Below are 17808 nucleotides of genomic sequence, written 5' to 3' on the forward strand. Positions count from 1 at the left end.
GATGCAAAAGTTGCTCTCATCAGAAAAGAGGACTTTGGACCACTGCTTCATTAAGTCCAGGGTCAACGCAGCCGTCTACCAGGAGATTTTTGAGCACTTCATGCTTCCTTCCGCAGACAAGCTTTATGGGGATGCTGACTTCATTTTCCAGCTGCCCACACTGCCAAAAGCACCAAAACCTGGTACAATGACTGAGATTACTGTGCTTGATTGGCCAGCAAACTCGCCTGACCTGAACCCCATAGAGAATCTGTGGGGCATTGCCAAAAGAAAGATGAGAGACATGAGACAGAACAATGCAGAAGAGCTGAAAGCCGCTATTGAAGCATCCTGGTCTTCCTTAGCACCTCAGCAGTGCCACAGGCTGATAGCTTCCATGCCACACCGCATTGAGGCAGTAATTGCTGCAAAAGGGGCCCAAACCAAGTACTGAGTACATATGCATGCTTATACTTTTCAGAGGTCCAATATTGTTCTATGTACAATCCTTGTTTTATTGATTGCATGTAATCTAATTTTCTGAGATTGTGGATGTGGGGTTTTCATGAGCTGTAAGCCATAATCATCACAATTATGACAAATAACGGCTTGAACTATTTTGTTTTGCATGTAATGAGTCTTCTCTCATATTAGTTTCACCTTTTAATTTGCATTACTGAAATAAATGAACTTTTGCACAATATTCTAATTTTTCAAGTTTCACCTGTATGTCTTTAACCAAAAAAACCCCACGACATCTGTTTTATTTTCGATAAAACCATTGGTTTATTTAACAACAGCTGCAAAAAAAATTGTAAAATCAGGTCAGTCATGTGACCCAGTGATCCCCAATCTTTCCAGCTCTGGACTGGCAGCTGTGGGGAGAATGGGATGGTTTCGTAGGTGAGTGCACCACTTACACAAATGCAGCACTGGGACATGGAGCAGGGAATGGGAAGTCTTTATGTCCAATCCATTTCACAATCATCACAACTTCCAACTGATGGGCAGTCCTGCATTACCATCATACATGAAGGACTAACTGAATTACAAGTTTTGTCCTTCCCCAGCTTTGCATACTCCAGCTACTAGCAATGGGACAAAAGTGTTAACATATTTGTGTCGCTGGTTTGTCATCTCTGGCTGTCTCATGGGAGAGAAATGTTCAAGATCCAGCAGGACTACTTTTTCTAGCAAACAAATTTCATGTAAAACGGTTTGGAAATTTAGGACTTATGGTGCAGAAATGGATAACTCAAGGATCTTAATGCAGAAACTCAATGTTTTTCTCCAGAGGTTAAGGGCTCATTGCTTTTTCTGGTGATGGCAACACCAAACTGGAGCTTCTAGGCATGGCATGAAGCCAAAGACAGAGAAGTCTTACTATCAATTAAGAGGATTATATCTTAATTTTTTAATCTACAGGGCAAGTAATTTTTTTTTTTGGTTAGATGAAAGTCCTGGAAACACCTCCAGATTCGAAGGTGAATGTAAGTTGCATGCCCAAACATTAATACATGTATCAGGAGATAGGTTTCTTAATAGAAAAGGCCTTTATTACAACTGGTGTCAATTTTTTTAACCACTGAAAATTACATTTAATTTGGTTATACTAAACAAAGCAAAAGTACCTTTTCCCTCAACCACGGACTATTGGGACTGAACCAGAAGCACTAAACCAAAGCAAAAGAGACTATACATTAGCTTTCAGTGTCCCTTAAAAAACAAAACAACACAAGACAGCTAGTTACCATACTTTATATTGTTCTTTATTCTCTTCCATCTTTGCAACCTCAAAGGACTTTGGTTTAATACAGATAAAATTCCCGTATTTCAGTCAGCGCTTTGCAGCACCATTTATGCATCAAGGTCTTTTTTTCAGGGTTGGTTTAGCATATTGGATTTACTCATCAGAAGCAGCCTTGGAGCATACAAATGCGACAATATTTCAGTCAGCCCTTTGCAACACCTTAAAGCAGAATGTCCTTTTGTAGGATCATCTGTGGACAGCAATTCCAGAAAAAGATGTAGTCCCCCCTTCCTTCATTTCTACCATCAATACAAAGGAGTCTAAAAATGCAGCATACCTATAACGCTATTTTAAAGTATCTGAAAAGGGATTGTAAAAACGCCTTGCTTTTATTATTAATCTATTTAAATCAAGTAAGGCAAATATATATAATCGTTATTGCAATGTTCCTGCTCTTGTTTTCTCTGCCCCATTTTGATCATCTTTCCCATTAGAGTTTACTTAAAGTGCTCCAAACCGATGCTGCTGGGGAATTCTGGGAGTTGAAGTTCATACAGTTTCAAGTTGCCCAACTGTTAGGAATAGATGTGCATTTGAAAGGGATCTCCCACTAAGTTCCTCTTCCTCCATATAAATCCAATTTCAGTATGCTGACGTACACATTATCAGTTCTTTTGCCTTTTCCTACCTCATAGAAACCTATGGATTCTACTGCCTGGACTCCTAAATCCTCAATCGTAGGAGCCCAAGCCAAACCTGATGGGAGCTGTGGCATTCCCTTCCTAGGAGGAACTTTCACGATGGTCAAATGGAACTTCCCTTTGGAGGGAGGGCAAATCACGGTCAAGTCCTTTTTCGTAAAAGTGTCTTCCAGACTCTGAGCCAGGGCTCCCAGTTGGGGTACAGGGTCTGGTGTCAAGTACAAAACCCGTGAATTAAAAGACTCCGCGTTACGGAAGGAGAGAAGCAGGACCGGGGGCAGCAGTCGCTGAAAACCAGCCTGAAGTTCTTCCAGAGCCATCATCGCTTTGTGTATTTCTTCAGGGGTTTCCAAGTGCAACAGGCAAAGCGTAATATGCAGTGTAGCTCTGGGCACACAGAAGGGAGCGTAATCTGAGCTGACAGCACATAGGGCCTCCTGGAAATGTTTCACAGCTTCCCAGATTTCTGGGCTGGTGATTGGGATAGCTATGAAATGGGTGGGGCGCTCCTTCGGATAGGAGAAGCTCCTCCTTCCCCCCTTTTCCAAATCCACGTTTTCTCTCTTCGCCGCCACCGGTTCATTTTCTATTCCGACAGCACAAGCATGTTTGAATTCTTCACACTTAACTGAGCCGACTATCACTCTTTCCTTTTCTTTGCTGACCAAGTTTCCTTCTTGGTTAGTGGAAATGTCTTCAACCAACTCCAAATTATCCCCCGCTTTGCCCAAAGCCATCGTTAACTTCGGTCCACTACTTGTCTCGTTCAACTCTTCATCCTTGCTTGAATCCCCATCTGCCCCTTCTTCAACTTGGAGGCTATTTGGAAGACCCGATAGTTCCTTCTTAGCTCGGGCGTCTTCTTCCTTCATCACTTCTAAGATGGTTTTCCCACCTCCAGTGGACCCAAAAACGTCATCGGTGCGACTGACTTTGTCCCAAACTACACGGTCTCTGTATTTAAAATATTGGATCCTATGTTTAGGGATAGCCAGTACACCAGGACCAACTGAAGCTAGATCCTCCCACGAGAAAGAAGTAAAAGATTCCTCCAAGATCCCCAGGAACCGGTCAAGGTAGCCGATAGAAAACCATTCAGCAGGTACCTGTGTATCCCAGAGGAGTCGGGAAATGACATCCTCAGCTGTTTTCATGGCAGGTTTCTTACCTTCTGTGAGCTGCAAGGGAGGAACATGGACAGGTCCAAGATCTTTTAAATGGTGAACCTCACCAACATCGCCAGGATGATAGTTTTGGCAGCGGGCACCAAAATGGCAGCGTCCCTCCAAGAAAAAACGACAGGGAGGGTTGATATTAGAAGATGGTTCTTCAGCCAAGGATGAGTCTGGATCTTCTGATGGTTCCAGAAGACTGTCAGAAGAATGGTCAGTGAAGTCCTTTCCAGAGGAAACAGCCAATGTATCCATCGCTGTATGAGAGAAAGAATTAAGATCAGAAGTACAAAGGTTGATCACAGGTAGTTTCACTTGCTGTCCCAGGGGACAGTTCATAGCAGAAAGGAAATTATGGGATGAGTGGGATTGTTGAACTGAGCAACTCACTTTAAGGGCAAATGTTAATGGCTCTAGGCAGTGTGATGGTGAATCATGAACCAGGAAGTCTGTCAAAAAAATCAAAATTCAGATGTGTGCCAATCTTTTCCCATGGAGACGCTAACAGAATATGCTACAGTAATGGACATCAATGAATTATTCTGCCCTATTAGTGTCTCAGATAGAAGCCTCCCAATACATTAATTCAAGGCACTCTTCTTTTTCAACAATGTTGGGTTTTCAGAGATTCAGAAACCGACACATTTACCTCCATTGCTAATTGTAACCTGTGCAGTATGTCCATGCCTCACAGCTTTTCAACCACCTTGATGAAATTCAATCCTTTTTTTTTATTGTGGGCATAAAGACACCACAAAGTAGTTTAATACTAGCTTTTTTTCCCTTTAGCCCAATGTTTTTTCAACTTCAGCATAATGTGTGCAGGCTTCAACTTCCAGAACTAAAATCAGTACATTTTAAAGTAACGGAGGTGATATACAAAACATGGAAACCAGAGTTGAGGTAACAAAACCAATTCCTAAACCAAAATTAATTAATTTTGACTAAAGTAACTCATCCACCATTCCTGTACTTCAGCACATTTGCCATATTTTATGTTTTATTGCAATTTCTTTGTTATAAACCATCCAGGGTCAGCCAGCACTCAAATTTGATAAATAATAATTATCATTATTATTATTGATCATCTCAATCAGCCAGATATTCAGACTGGATTACGCATTTTTGTCTACCTAAAATCCATACCAAGGACCTGGAATACACATTTTTTTATTATCATCATCTTTTTCTTTTATTCATTAAACATGAAACTCAGTCAACTGAACATTTAAAAATATTTCATAAATATTATTGATCGGTGCTAATAGTTGATACGGGTTGCTGCCAGCATCCTAGGTATCAACCAAGAACCCTCATCATCATCGGAAACTGAAGGCATGAGCTCACTTTTTAAGACACTTTGCCAGTCCTGCTCTACTCATGAATTGCAAAGTGTTGCTGCCGCTACTATTCGCAGGTTGACATACAATGTCCATCACACACCCTGAACATCTCCTGAAGTCTCAGTAACGGGAGCTGGGGCTTATCCTTTTCATTTTTTCCACTCTCTTATCAGCTAGCGTTTCTTCCTCGCTCTCTTTCTCCCACACACTCAGGTGTGAATACCGATACGGAGATAATTGGACTCAGGATACCTGGGTTATTTTAGTTCCTCGCATATTTTAAAGTCAAAAGCAGCGGGGGAGGGGGGAAGAGGGGAAAACAGAAGGTGGATCGAGTTAGGGAAGAAATCTCCTACCTTTCCCCGATCACCCCCACCCGCTTCCGGGTCTGAGTTTCGGCGAAACCCAGTCCTGGTGCCCGAAGCGACCGCTCCCCGCCGCCGCCTCTGATTTCCTTGTCCTGTTTGTGGGTGGGTGGAAAACAAGGAAGCAACTCGCAAACAAACTGAAAAGCATTGTGGGGATGATATCGATGGGTTAGGCCCATTTTCACTGCCAAAGCCAGCAGAGGGCAATGCTCCACCAACTTAACGCAGCCCTTATTTGCGATCGATTGCTGCATTGGGCCCGCTTTCCAAAGCAAAGGGGGAAAGGGTTAGGGACCTTTTGGGTAGATATACACCTACCTGCCTTCTGCCCTGAGAGCGATTTGGTTATTGTTTATTTGATTTTTATCTTGCCTTTATTGCTTTATAAATAACTCAAGGTGGCAAGCATACTTAATACTCCTTTGGTTTCCCCCACAACAGCTCTTTTGTGGTAGATTGGACTGAGAGAGAGTAACTGGCCCAAAGCCATTCAGCTTATTTTCATGTTTAGGATGGGATTAGAACTCACTGTCTCCCGCTTCTAGATCACCTTAGACCAAACTGGTTCTCCAGCTATTTCTTTGATGTCTTATTCTAAAGAGATTGATTGGCTTGATTGATTGATTGATTGATTTGATTCATTCATTCATTCATTCTAATATCTGCCCTCAAATCACTCTTCTCTTGCATAGATGGATTTTCTGGCCGAATCGCTAGTGGAATTTAGGCCTGGGTCGCAGAACCAGCAGCAACCCAGGCTGGCCACGCCCCCCGAACCAGTTCCCCGGTCACCGGCATGTTGTGTAGTATTGTGCGCACGTATGCAGTTTACTGTAAATTGTTCTGCACATAAGCTTTATAATAGTTGCAAAAATAGGATCTCACCCGTGTGTGGCTCTACTAAATAATTACTCAGAACTTCTCTCAGGCTAAATTTGAGTTGGGATCCAATCTTATCCCAAAGCACATAATGACAATTTTAAAAAGCAAAGTTCCTCAAATGATAGGTTAAGTCAGTGATGGCGAATCTTTTCGGCACTGAGTGCACAAACCGGAACACACCTGCATGTGTGCGGTTGCGTATGCTAGAGTGTTGAAAACCCAAAGACCAGCTGGATGACGCACGCATGCCTGTTTTTTGGCTGGTTTGGGGCATTTTTAGGCCATTATGAAAAATGGCCCAAAGATGGCTCCGAAATGGCCTAAAACGGCTCAGAAAATAGGCTGTTTTTTGGGCTCAGGCCGTTTTCCAACACTCTGGCACCCATGAAGACCAGCTGGCCGGGGCGCATGTGCGTGCTGGAAACCAGAAGAGCAGCTGGTGACATGCATGCCCACGGCGAGGGCTCTGCGGGCCACCTCTGGCACACATGGCATATGTTGGTCATCACGGGGCTAAGTGGTCACTATCATTTCTCACACTATGCCCATTAAGGATAAAGGTTTGAGAAATAGGAATGGCTCCACCTTCTTTCAAAGAAATCAGTTCAGTACAGGTAACCCTCGACTTAAAACAGTTCATTTAGTGTCCGTTCAAAGATAAAATGGCATTGAATAAAGTGACACGATCATTTTCACAGTTACAACTTTTGGTCACGTGATCAAAATTCAGGTTTTTGGCAGCTGGTTCATATTTATATCCCAGGGTCACGTGATCCCCTTTTGTGATCTTCTGACAAAAAAAAGTCAATGGGGAATAGCAATATAGCAATAACAGTACACTTATATACCGCTTCATAGGGCTTTCAGCCCTCTCTAAGCGGTTTACAGAGTCAGCATATTGCCCCCAACAACAATCTGGGTCCTCATTTTACCCACCTCGGAAGGATGGAAGGCTGAGTCAACCCTGAGCCGGTGAGATTTGAACCGCTGAACTGCTGATCTAGCAGTCAGCCTGCAGTGCTGCATTTAACCACTGCGCCACCTTGGCTCTAATTGAAGCCAGATTAATTTAACAACTGGGTTACTAACTTAACAACTTTAGTGATTCACTTAACAACTGTGGCAAGAAATGTTGTAAAATGGGGTAAAACAACAAATTTCTCACTTAACATAAATTTTGGGCTCAATTGTGATTGAGGACACCCTGTACTTTCTCTGTGTAATGCACAGAAAAACAGACAGAGCTTTGATACACCATTGTGGGTTTTTTGCCCATACTTTGTGGATACTCCTGTACCACCATCTTCCGCGAGTTTCCTGAAAGTCAAACCTAAATCACTTTCCTTGGAAAGGTTTTCTCTATTAATTCTCTTCCTTCTTGCTTCAAAGAAAGGATTTACTCTTTTCACATAATGGTTTGAGGCCAGGAAAGGAAGAATGATCAGAAATAAAAGAGAAGAACCCAAATGAACTGGATACATAAGAAGGGCTTTTTAAAATAACAATTTTGATTAGAGTTTACAGATAACACACATAAAAGACTAATGCAAACAAAGATAGATAGAAATGTAAACAAGAGGAAAAGAAAAATATGAAGAGATAGAACAAAATAAAATAAAAAGTAAGAAACAAAAATATATAAATGATGACTCTTCTGGGCAAGTATAAACAACTTCAGTAATTTAACACTTCCTCTAGTATTTCAATTTTTAAAAGATACCTTCTTTCCATATCTCATTCCTTATCAATAATCACATTATAGCAATAGCACTTAGACATATATACTGCTCCATAGTACTTTACAGCACTCTCTGTAAATCTCCCCATTTATAAACAGATCTTTAAAGCCTCATCATTCAGTTCTAATTAAAAAGAAATCCATTAACGACTATCAGAAATCACAACATAAATATTAACCCTAATCAAATAATTCCAGTTTGAATTCCTCCTGCTTACTTAAATCTTATCAAATAATGTCCTACAAACTAATTTCTTATTATTTTCTCTTTTTCTCCTCTCAGGAACAGCTTCATTAATTTAATATGTTCTTTTTGTAAATCTATGCTAAAAAGACTTTTAAAATCACATTTAATTATATTCATCAGATGGTTTCATTTGTAAATCCATTGTGGCATCTTTTTCTACATCACTCTTAAATTTTGACATATTTAAATCCGTGTTTAGATCCACATCATCCTTTTCCTCGTCACTTTTATAACCTGGCAGTTTTTTAAACTCCAAATCCACATTCGAATTAGCCCCATTCTCTGTTTATCCAATAAAATATATTGTGCTTCTATATCCTCTGTTATAGTTCAGGTGGTCCTCAACTTACAACCATTCAATTAGTGACAGTTCAACGGACATGAAAAAAAGTTGTTTATAACCACATGATCAAAATTTGGATACTTGTGCAAGTTTATGATCATTGCAGTTTCCCAGGGTCAAGCGACTTCCTTTTGTAGCTTTCTCACAAGCAAAGTTAATGGGGAAGCCATTCATTTAACAACCTGCTAACTTAACAATTTCAGTGATTCACTTAACAACTGTGGCAAGAAAGATCGTAAAATGGGGTAAAAGTCATTTACCAGCTGTTTTCTGGTGTAGCTTGTTCCCAAACAGCATTTATTTCTTCTATAGTCAAATAGTTTTGTTCCATTGTATTAATGTGATTGTCTCCTTTAAGAATATCTGTTAGTTCTCTCTGCTTCTCTCTAGTCAACATTCAAACTGTCTGTTTATTTTCTAATCAAGAAACTTTCCCCGGGGAGTATTTTTTAGAATTAATTTCAAAATCTTCATATAGTCTTTTATACAAAATTTTAAACAACCCACAGGAAATGTTTTTTTTTCCACGTCAATCGACTTCATTAACTTTCCAAAATCAACATTCTTTTGCTCTTTTCCAAACATTTGCTTTTTAGGCCTTAAACTTTCATAGAAATTTTTTCAACTTCTGTTGAAAATGGGGCTTTTTCTATGTTATGAAACATCTAGAACAGGATTGTCCAAACTTTGGAACTTTAAGACCTGTATCCTTGGAATTTCAGATATGGATTTCAGAAACAAATAAGTCACTTCCCTACCCTCTGGCTGCCCCAATGCCTTGGATTGCAGCTCCCATAATCCTCTACATGCATGGTTATGAAATTGCCACAAGGGGCTTTCACTCCAGAGAGTAACAGTTTGTGGTAGACAAACTGTCCGAAAATGTCTTCATGGTATTATGGCTGGCATGATTAAACGCCGAAGGCGCACGGAACTCTGTTACCTTCCCACCAAAGGTGGTTCCTATTTTTCTACTTGCATTTTTACATGCTTTCAAACTGCTAGGTTGGCAGAAGCTGGGACAAGTAATGGGAGCTCACTCTGTTACATGGCACTAGAGATTCAAACTGTCATACTGCTGACCTTTCTGATTAACAAGCTCAGCATCTTAGCCACTGAGCCACCGCGTCCCTCTGTATTATTTACATCCTAGAAATTCAATAGCTGAAACAAGGAAATATGTGTGTTCAACAAACAAAATCAGAATCTGTAGCAGATTTGTTAAAAGACATATGCTTCGAAGAATACAGCTCACTTTAGGGAGATTATGGAGTGGCTAAATCAGGGGTGTTGAACTCAAGACCCGCGGGCCCAATCTGGCCCACGGGTAGTGGTGGGTTTCAAAATTTTTTAGAACCTCTTCTGTAGGTGTGGCCTGCTTTGTGGGAGTGACTTGCTAACCATGTGAGTGGGTGGGAGTGGCTTGCCAGCCATGTGACCAGGTGGGAGTGGCTTGCCAGTCGTGTGACCGGGTGGGAGTGGCTTGCCAGCCATGTGACCGGGTGGGAGTGGCTTGCCAGTCATGTGACTGGGTGGGCATGGCCAACTTGTAAAATGTGGTGAAACTCACTTAACAACACTCTTGCTTAGCAACCAAAATGTTGGCTCAGAAACTCTGGCATTTGAAGCACGCAAGTCTTAAAGCTGTCAAGTTACAAGACCGTGGCACCCCTAACCCTTTAGAAAAAATACCACAGGGGTGTTCAAACTTGACAGCTTTAAGACTTTAAGGTTTAGATAGGACTCTTAGAGGCAGACAGGGCGATTGGTGAGCCAGTCAATCAGTGAGCGGCGGGCAGGGCAAGTGTGGTGCGGACAGGCAGGGGGAGGGAGCTGGAACCGGTTCTAAACGGCACTGTAGATTTGTGGAACCTCTTCTATAGAAGAGGTTAAAATTGGCAGGAACCCACCCCTGCCCACGGGGTACTTAGATCTGACTCGTGGGGCCACCCTGAAAACAGCAAGGGATTGGCCTGCGGTGGCTCTGCCAGTGGAAACAGAACTTGGGCAGGCCACGTGTTGCTGGAAACGGAAACAGAGCTTGGGACCACATTTTCACTAGCAGAATACGCAGGCCACCACAGGTGCCCCCAACATGAGTGATGTTGAGCTGGCCACACCCACAACTCTGATGCGGCCCTCAATGAAATCGAATTTGACACCCCTGAGCTAGACTGATGTATAGAAATCCTGTATCAGGCTAGTTCAGTGTTTCTCAATCTTGCAATATGAATATCTGTGGACTTTGACTCCCAGAATTCCTCAGTCTATATAAATAAATATGCTGGCTAACAGTGGTGGGTTTCAAAAAATTTTAGAACCTCTTCTGTACGTGTGGCCTGCTTTGTGGGTGTGGGTTGCTGGCCATGTGACCAGGTGGGAGTGGCTTGCCAGCCATGTGACTGAGTGGGAGTGGCTTGCCAGCCATGTGACTGGTGGGCATGGCCAACTTGTAAAATGTGGTGAAACTCACTTAACAACGCTCTTGCTTAGCAACCAAAATGTTGGCTCAGAAACTCTGGCATTTGAAGCACGCAAGTCTTAAAGCTGTCAAGTTACAAGACACTTGCACCCCTAACCCTTTAGGAAAAAAAAAACCAGGGGTGTTCAAACTTGACAGCTTTAAGACTTGTGGACTTCAACTCCCAGAATTCCTCCTCCAGTCATATTGGCTCAGGAACTCTGGCATTGAAGCACGCAAGTCTTAAAGCTGTCAAGTTGCAAGTCCCTTGCACCCCTAACCCTTTAGGGAAAAAAAACCCAGGGGTGTTCAAACTTGACAGCTTTAACACCTGTGGACTTCCACTCCCAGAATTCCTCCTCTCGCTCTTCATCTTGATGATGTGCAGACGGGGGGTGGGAGGGAGCTGGAACCGGTTCTAAATGGCACTGTAGATTTGTGGAACCTCTTCTATAGAAGAGGTTAGAACTGGCAGGAACCCACCCCTGCTGGCTAAGGTTCACAGGTCTTCCAAGTTGCCCAGGTTGAGAAACACTAGTCTAGCCTCAACATTCAGTAGCTGCAACTCACATAAACGTTTGCCTTTTCATAAAATGTGTTATTTGGAAAAAGTGTTATTACGCTTTTCCTGATTTTTATTAGCATTTGTTTAGTGACAAAGTTACAAAAGCACTGAGAAAAATCACTTATGACCATTTTTCACACTTATGACTGTTGCAGGCATGGTCCATGGTCATGTGATCAAAATCCAGAAGCTTGGCCACTGACTCATGTTTATGACGGTTGCAGTGACCTGAGGTCATATGGTCACTTTTTGTGGCCTTCTGACAAGCAAACTCCATGGAGAAGCCAGATTCCCTTAACAATCGTATTACTAACTTAACAACTGAAGTGATTCACTTAGCAACTCTGGCAAGAAAGGTTGTAAAGTGAGGCAAAATCACTTCACAAGTCTTGCTTATCAACAGAAATTTTAGACTCACTTGTGATCATTAGTTGAGGACTACTTGAATGGCTCTCCAAGAATGAGTACGAGCAGGAAGCAGCTACAGCTAGCACTATTGTGTTTGATCACAGAGAACAATCCCTTAAGATCTTCCCACTAATTTTCCTAATGTATTTTTCAGCCCTCATTTTTGAAATCTTGGGTTACTGAACCTTTGAATCAAGGCAGGGGAGAGGTCCTCACAGGGCTGGCTGAGTCATGAGTTCTCCCCACACAGTGATCTGTAGATGGCTGCCTCCTTCCCCCCATAAACCAAACAGGCTGCTTTTTCTGGAGAGGAGGTTGCATATTTTTCATCAAAATGTTTGGAACCAAAGCTTGGACCCTTCACTGTTGGAATACGAGAAGATTTGTCTCCTGTCAGCCAACCCGCAGATGGTGTGTTTCACAGGTTCTCTTTGCAATGGTTTCCTTCATCCTGTCAGGCCTGGCCTGTGTCAGCAAATCCTCCCTCCCACCCTCCAGCTGCCCTGTTTATCCTCCAACAGGAAATTCACAGCTGGAATTGACCGGCAAACGGAGGCACCAGGACCCCAGATAAGGCTCCAGAGACACGTTGCAGCTGGAGATGGGGAAGGCAGCCTAATCAGCCAACTTTTCCCCCCTTCTGATCTGATCCCTGTTTTTTGTGGGAATGGGGGTGGAGGGAAAATCCCAGTCGTAATTGGTGGCAAATGCTGAAACTCGATTAAAAACCCATCTCCCTCCTCCTCCCAGTGCTGTCATCTAGTCTGCTTCTCAGTTTTCACACCAGGGTATCTGCCTAGTGTAGCCATCAGAGTCCCAAAAAAATGTAGTCAAAAATCAAAATAATCAAAAGCCAGTGTAGGTACAACACAGAAAAAAAAAACAGACAGTTTCAATTAAACACCAATTAAATTGGTTCTTTTATTTGCAAACTCCAATTAAGTTAGTTCTTTTATTCACTTTGTAGTTAATTTTAATGTTTTAATTTTAATGTTCAATATTTTAAAGTTTTTAAAACCACGGCTTAGTCATGGGGGCACTGCGGTTAGAATTCAGTATTGCAGGCTAACTCTGCCGACTGCCAGGAGTTCGATCCTAAGCGACTCAAGGTTGACTCAACCTTCCATCCTTCTGAGCAAAATTAGGACCCAGATTATAGAGGGGCAATATGCTGATTCTGTAAACCACTTAGAAAGTGCTACAAGACACTATGAAGCAGTATCTATGTACTATAGCTATTCTTCAATTGCTTTATATCATTATTTATGACGTAGGTTTCTCAGGACTGCTTGATAATGAAATGGGTGGCATATGAATTTAATAATAAACCATTGTGGCTGCCATTTTGACTTTTTTGACCAAATCTATGAATATTCTCCTATCTTGCTTTACTTATTGGGAAGGGAAGCTTTGTTAAGGAATGCAAGCCTTAATAAACATCCTGCTGGGTGACAACACAGCCATTCTGGTTCAGCAATTGGTTCCCACAATGCTGACAAAAAGAAGCTGGGATATGAATATAATTGCTACTTCCTTCTTGTGATCCCTAAAAACTAATATTTGATCCTGGAAGTAATCTACAGCCATTGTGGCTAATTGTTGTGGCCTGATTTAGCCAATACAAGCTCAGTAAAATAATCCAGATATTAATACCCCGCCCCCCAAGCTACGAGGGGTCCTTTTCAATCACGGTGTTCCCATACCCATCCCAGTACAGATAGAGCTGAAGAAATTCACAATTTAACAGTGTTTCTCAGTCTTGGCCACTTTAAGATGTGTGGACTTCAATTCCCAAAATTCCCCAGCCAGCCATGCTCATTAAGGAATTCTGGGAGTTGAAGTCCACATGTCTTAATAGAATAGAATTCTTTATTGGCCAAGTGTGATTGGACACACAAGGAATTTGTCTTTGGTGCATATGATCTCAGTGTACATAAGGAGTATAAAATACATTCATCAAGAATAAAATGATACAACACTTAGTGATAGCCACAGTTACTAATAAGCTATCAAATCGTATTAGGAAACAAAAACAATATAAATTTTAAATATACAAGCAACATGGTTATAATCACGTGGGAAGAGATAGATACTAGGAAGGATGAGAAGAATAATAGTAATACAGTCTTAGTAAACTATTTGACAGTGTTGTGGAAATTAGTTATTAAGCAGAGTGATGGCATTCGGGGGGAAACTGTCCTTGTGTCTAGTTGTTCTGATGTGCAGTGCCCTATAGCATCTTTTTGAGTTGAAACAATTTATGTCCAGGATTTGAGGGATTTGTAGATATTTTCTCAGACCTTTTTTTCCTACTTGTGCAGTATAGAGGTCCTCAATAGAAAGCAGATTGGTAGCAATTGGTTTTTTTTCCCTGCAGTTCTAATTATCCTCTAAAGTCTGCTTCTTGTTGGTTACAGATCCAGATAGTTATGGCGGTGCAGATGACAGACTCAATAATTCCTCTGAGGAAACACTGATAACAGTGCATTGCGGGTATTCTTTGATCAATCTTCTAGCAACTTTCTCCTATTTTCCTCTCTTGTATCTTCTTCTATTGTCCCCTCACCCCCAATATTCAGCTGGACCCAAAGAGTACTGTTCATCTCCCCACCCCCACCCCCCAAATATGTCTGCTTTGCAACTCCTTGCATTTCTCCCGACTTCGTGCTTACCACTCACATGTTGGCATTTCGAGCCTGACCACCGGAAACGAAGGAAATGCTTTGCAAATGACAAGCAGCTGCGGGGAGGGTTGGGCCCAGCCACAGGAAACATGAGGCCTCAAGATTGGGTGCATGACACCAGCCTGTCCCTTAGTCCAGGCACGGCTAGAAAATCCGTAGTGCAGGGCCACTCGGATGAAGCAGAAAACTTCCCATCTGTTGCAAAGCCCTTTCAAGGGTCATCAGGGCATTTGTGTGCCAGGTTAAATACAAAACCACACTGAAGAGAAGGTACAGCATTACGATGTGGCTGGAGGTCTGATTCCTGGTATCCCCAGCTGGCATTTTGATAGGATTAGAAAGCAGGCAATAAAAGGAGCATGGCTGATACCCAGAATAACTACCAGCTATTAGGGCAAACAATAGTGACCTGGCTGATTCAACTTTAGCCAAAATTAGCCTACCCCTGCCTGGGGCCTCCTAGCTTCTTCAGAACCACAGCTTCTGAATGCCAGAAATGGCTTCAACTGATCTGTCATACACTTTTTTTATATTAATTAATTAGAATTTTAACCCATCTTTATTACTTTACAAATAATAAAAGGCAGCGAACATATAGCCTCTTGCTATTTTCCTCACAACAACAACCCTGTGAGGTGGGTTGGGCTGAAAGAGAAAGACCGACCCAAAGTCACCCAGCTAGATTTCATTCCTCAGACAGAACTAGAACTCACATTGTCCTAGTGATTGTCCCAGACACCCAGCTGGCTTTAATGGCTAATGCAGATCTAGAACTGAGTCTTCCTGGTTTCTAGGTCAGTGCTGCCATCATTATAACAGTCTTCAGAGAAAGACAACTTCCTGTCTGCTTTGTTTCTCTTCGTGCTCCCCACCCAGGAGATAGATAGGTAGGTAGGTAGGTAGGTAGGTAGGTAGATGATAGATAGATAGATAGATAGATAGATAGATAGATAGATAGATAGATAGATAGATATAATTTTTGCTGATAAATAAATGAAAGGGAGACTTGTAAAGATTTATTTCAAGCTATCTAGCTCTCATCAGCTAGCCATACCCTTACTGCTCCTCCCTTATTGTGTGTGTGTGTGTGTGTGTATGTATATATGTGTATATATAAGTATGTGTGTATGTGTGTGTGTGTGTGTATCAGGGGTGGGTTTCAACCGGCTCGCGGCGGTCCCTGCGAACCAGTTGGTCGGCGAACCCGGAAGTAAGTAACTTCCGGGAACGGCGACTGGCCCACCCACCCACCCGCCCGCGCTCCTTACCCGGTTTTGACGAGTTCTGCGCTTACACGCATGCGCAGGACGCATACAGCGCCTGCGCGATCCTCCAGGAGCAGCTGGAGCATCGCACAGACGCTAGTACGCATGCGTGCGCCGCGCGCGTGCACGAGGATGCCGCCGGCCCCGTTCCAACCGAACCGGTTGGAACGGGGCGAGAAACCCACCCCTGGGGGGTGTGTGTGTGTGTGTGTGTGTGTGTATAAAATCAGCGAATAAATCTGTTTTACAACCAGTGTTGAGACATCTTTACACAGTTTCTCTCAAATATCCAGGCATAGTACTAGGAATGACAGGAATGACAATGAATCAGTGACAGTGAAGATGCCTTGATCACATTCCTGATAAAAAGCCACCCATCTAGCCAGTTATTTACAGAGCCAATAGGGGAAGCCGTAGAGCACTGGATGTTAGATTATGTTTAGCAGGTTAAAAAGGAGCAGAAATGTTTTTTTTTTTAAATAACAAAAGCTACCACATTTAGGGTTCCTTTTTAATGGCAACTCCTACGGCTAAGACTGCATACAAAGAAATCCCAGTTTTCCTTTTTTGATCAGCTGAAATGGAAACAAGATTACAAGATCTACCACTATGAGGAGGTGTCCATGGGGAGGAATCACATTAGTTGATCAAGATCACAATGGATGAGGAGCAATTGGTGCAACTGAGGGCCAGTTTGGGCAACATGGAAGGGTAATATAATGATTTCTGGTATGCATATAAGGGAAACAAGGAAAGGAAACCAAAGTCAAGAAGATTTGTAGAATGCTGAGCAAGATTCCAAAATATCCTGGCTTGCTTTGGGTCTAATATACCTTGACTCAGAATACCGTTACAAAGATAGTCGTCGACTTACAATTTACTGTGTTTAGTGAGAGTTTGACGGCACTGAAAAAAAGTGTTTCGTGACTGTTTTTCACACATAACCACCACTGCAGCAGCCCCATGGTCATGTGATCAAAATTCAGACACTTGGCAATTGACTCATATTTATGACGGTTGCTGTGTCCCCAGGGTCATGTGATCATCTTTTGCAACCTTCGGACAAGTCAGTGGGGAAGCCAGAATTACTTAATAACCGGGACCAACTTAACAGTTGCAGTTGATTCACTTAACTGTGGCAAAAAAAGGAATAAAATGGGGCAAAATTCACTTAGCAACTGTCTTTCTTAGAAAGAGAATTTTGGGACTAAATTATGGTAGTGCAGGTGCAGTGGTTAGAATGCAGTATTGCAGGCTAACCCTGCTGACTGCCAGCAGTTTCATCCTGGAGCAGTATATACTTATAAGAGCTATTGCTACGGTCATAAGATGAGACTTACCTGTAGTTCTTCTTCAGTGCAAGAAACCCCACCCTTGAGCAGTTCTAGTACTCCTTCCATGAACCAGGCAATGATAGCAAAGAGTCTGGTGGGAATAGGTTGTTGTTGTTGTTAGTTACGAAGTTGTGTCCAACCCATCGCAACCCCATGGACGACATTCCTCCAGGCCTTCCTCTCCTCTACCATCCTCTGGAGTCCATTTAAGCTCATGTCGACTGCTTCAGTGACTCCATCCAGCCACCTCATTATCTGTCGTCCCCTTCTTCTTTTGCCCTCAATCTTTCCCAGCATTAGGCTCTTCTCCCTTGAGTCCTTCCTTCTCATTAGTTGGGCAAAGTATTTAAGTTTCATCTTCAGCGTCTGGCCTTCTAAAGAGCAGTCAGGGTTGATCTCCTCTAGGACTGACTGCTTTGACAGCCTTGCAGTCCAAGGGACTCTCAGAAGTCTTCTCCAGCACCATAGTTCAAAGGCCTCAATTCTTTGGCGCTCAGCCTTTCTTATGGTCCAACCTTCACAGCCATACATTGCAACTGAAAAAACCATAGCCTTGACTACACGCAGT

At 42.4% G+C, this 17808-nt stretch overlaps 1 protein-coding gene across 3 annotated transcripts; it reads right to left on the reverse strand.

The window, feature by feature from the left end:
* Nucleotides 1–1726: 1726 nt before the first annotated feature.
* Nucleotides 1727–17417, reverse strand: LENG9 (leukocyte receptor cluster member 9). Of its 3 annotated transcripts, XM_032237342.1 has the most exons (3): nt 5302–5510; nt 3993–4051; nt 1727–3859 (listed from the first exon to the last, which is right to left on the reverse strand). In XM_032237342.1, exon 3 carries the CDS (start codon nt 3855–3857, stop codon nt 2340–2342), a length of 1518 nt encoding a protein of 505 aa, XP_032093233.1. In that variant the 5' UTR covers nt 3858–3859; nt 3993–4051; nt 5302–5510; the 3' UTR covers nt 1727–2339. The 3 variants fall into 3 exon arrangements, with proteins under 3 accessions (XP_032093233.1, XP_032093234.1, XP_032093231.1); XM_032237343.1 differs by lacking the exons at nt 3993–4051; nt 5302–5510 and adding an exon at nt 17247–17417; XM_032237340.1 differs by lacking the exon at nt 3993–4051 and having other exon boundaries at nt 5302–5508.
* Nucleotides 17418–17808: the final 391 nt, after the last annotated feature.

Source organism: Thamnophis elegans, chromosome Z (genome assembly GCF_009769535.1).
Source record: "Thamnophis elegans isolate rThaEle1 chromosome Z, rThaEle1.pri, whole genome shotgun sequence".
Classification (NCBI taxonomy): Eukaryota; Metazoa; Chordata; class Lepidosauria; order Squamata; family Colubridae; genus Thamnophis; species Thamnophis elegans.

Coding starts and splice junctions, on each gene's coding strand:
- LENG9 (XM_032237343.1), bottom strand. CDS start 3,857: ATGGATACATTGGCTGTTTCCTCTGGAAAGGACTTCACTGACCATTCT.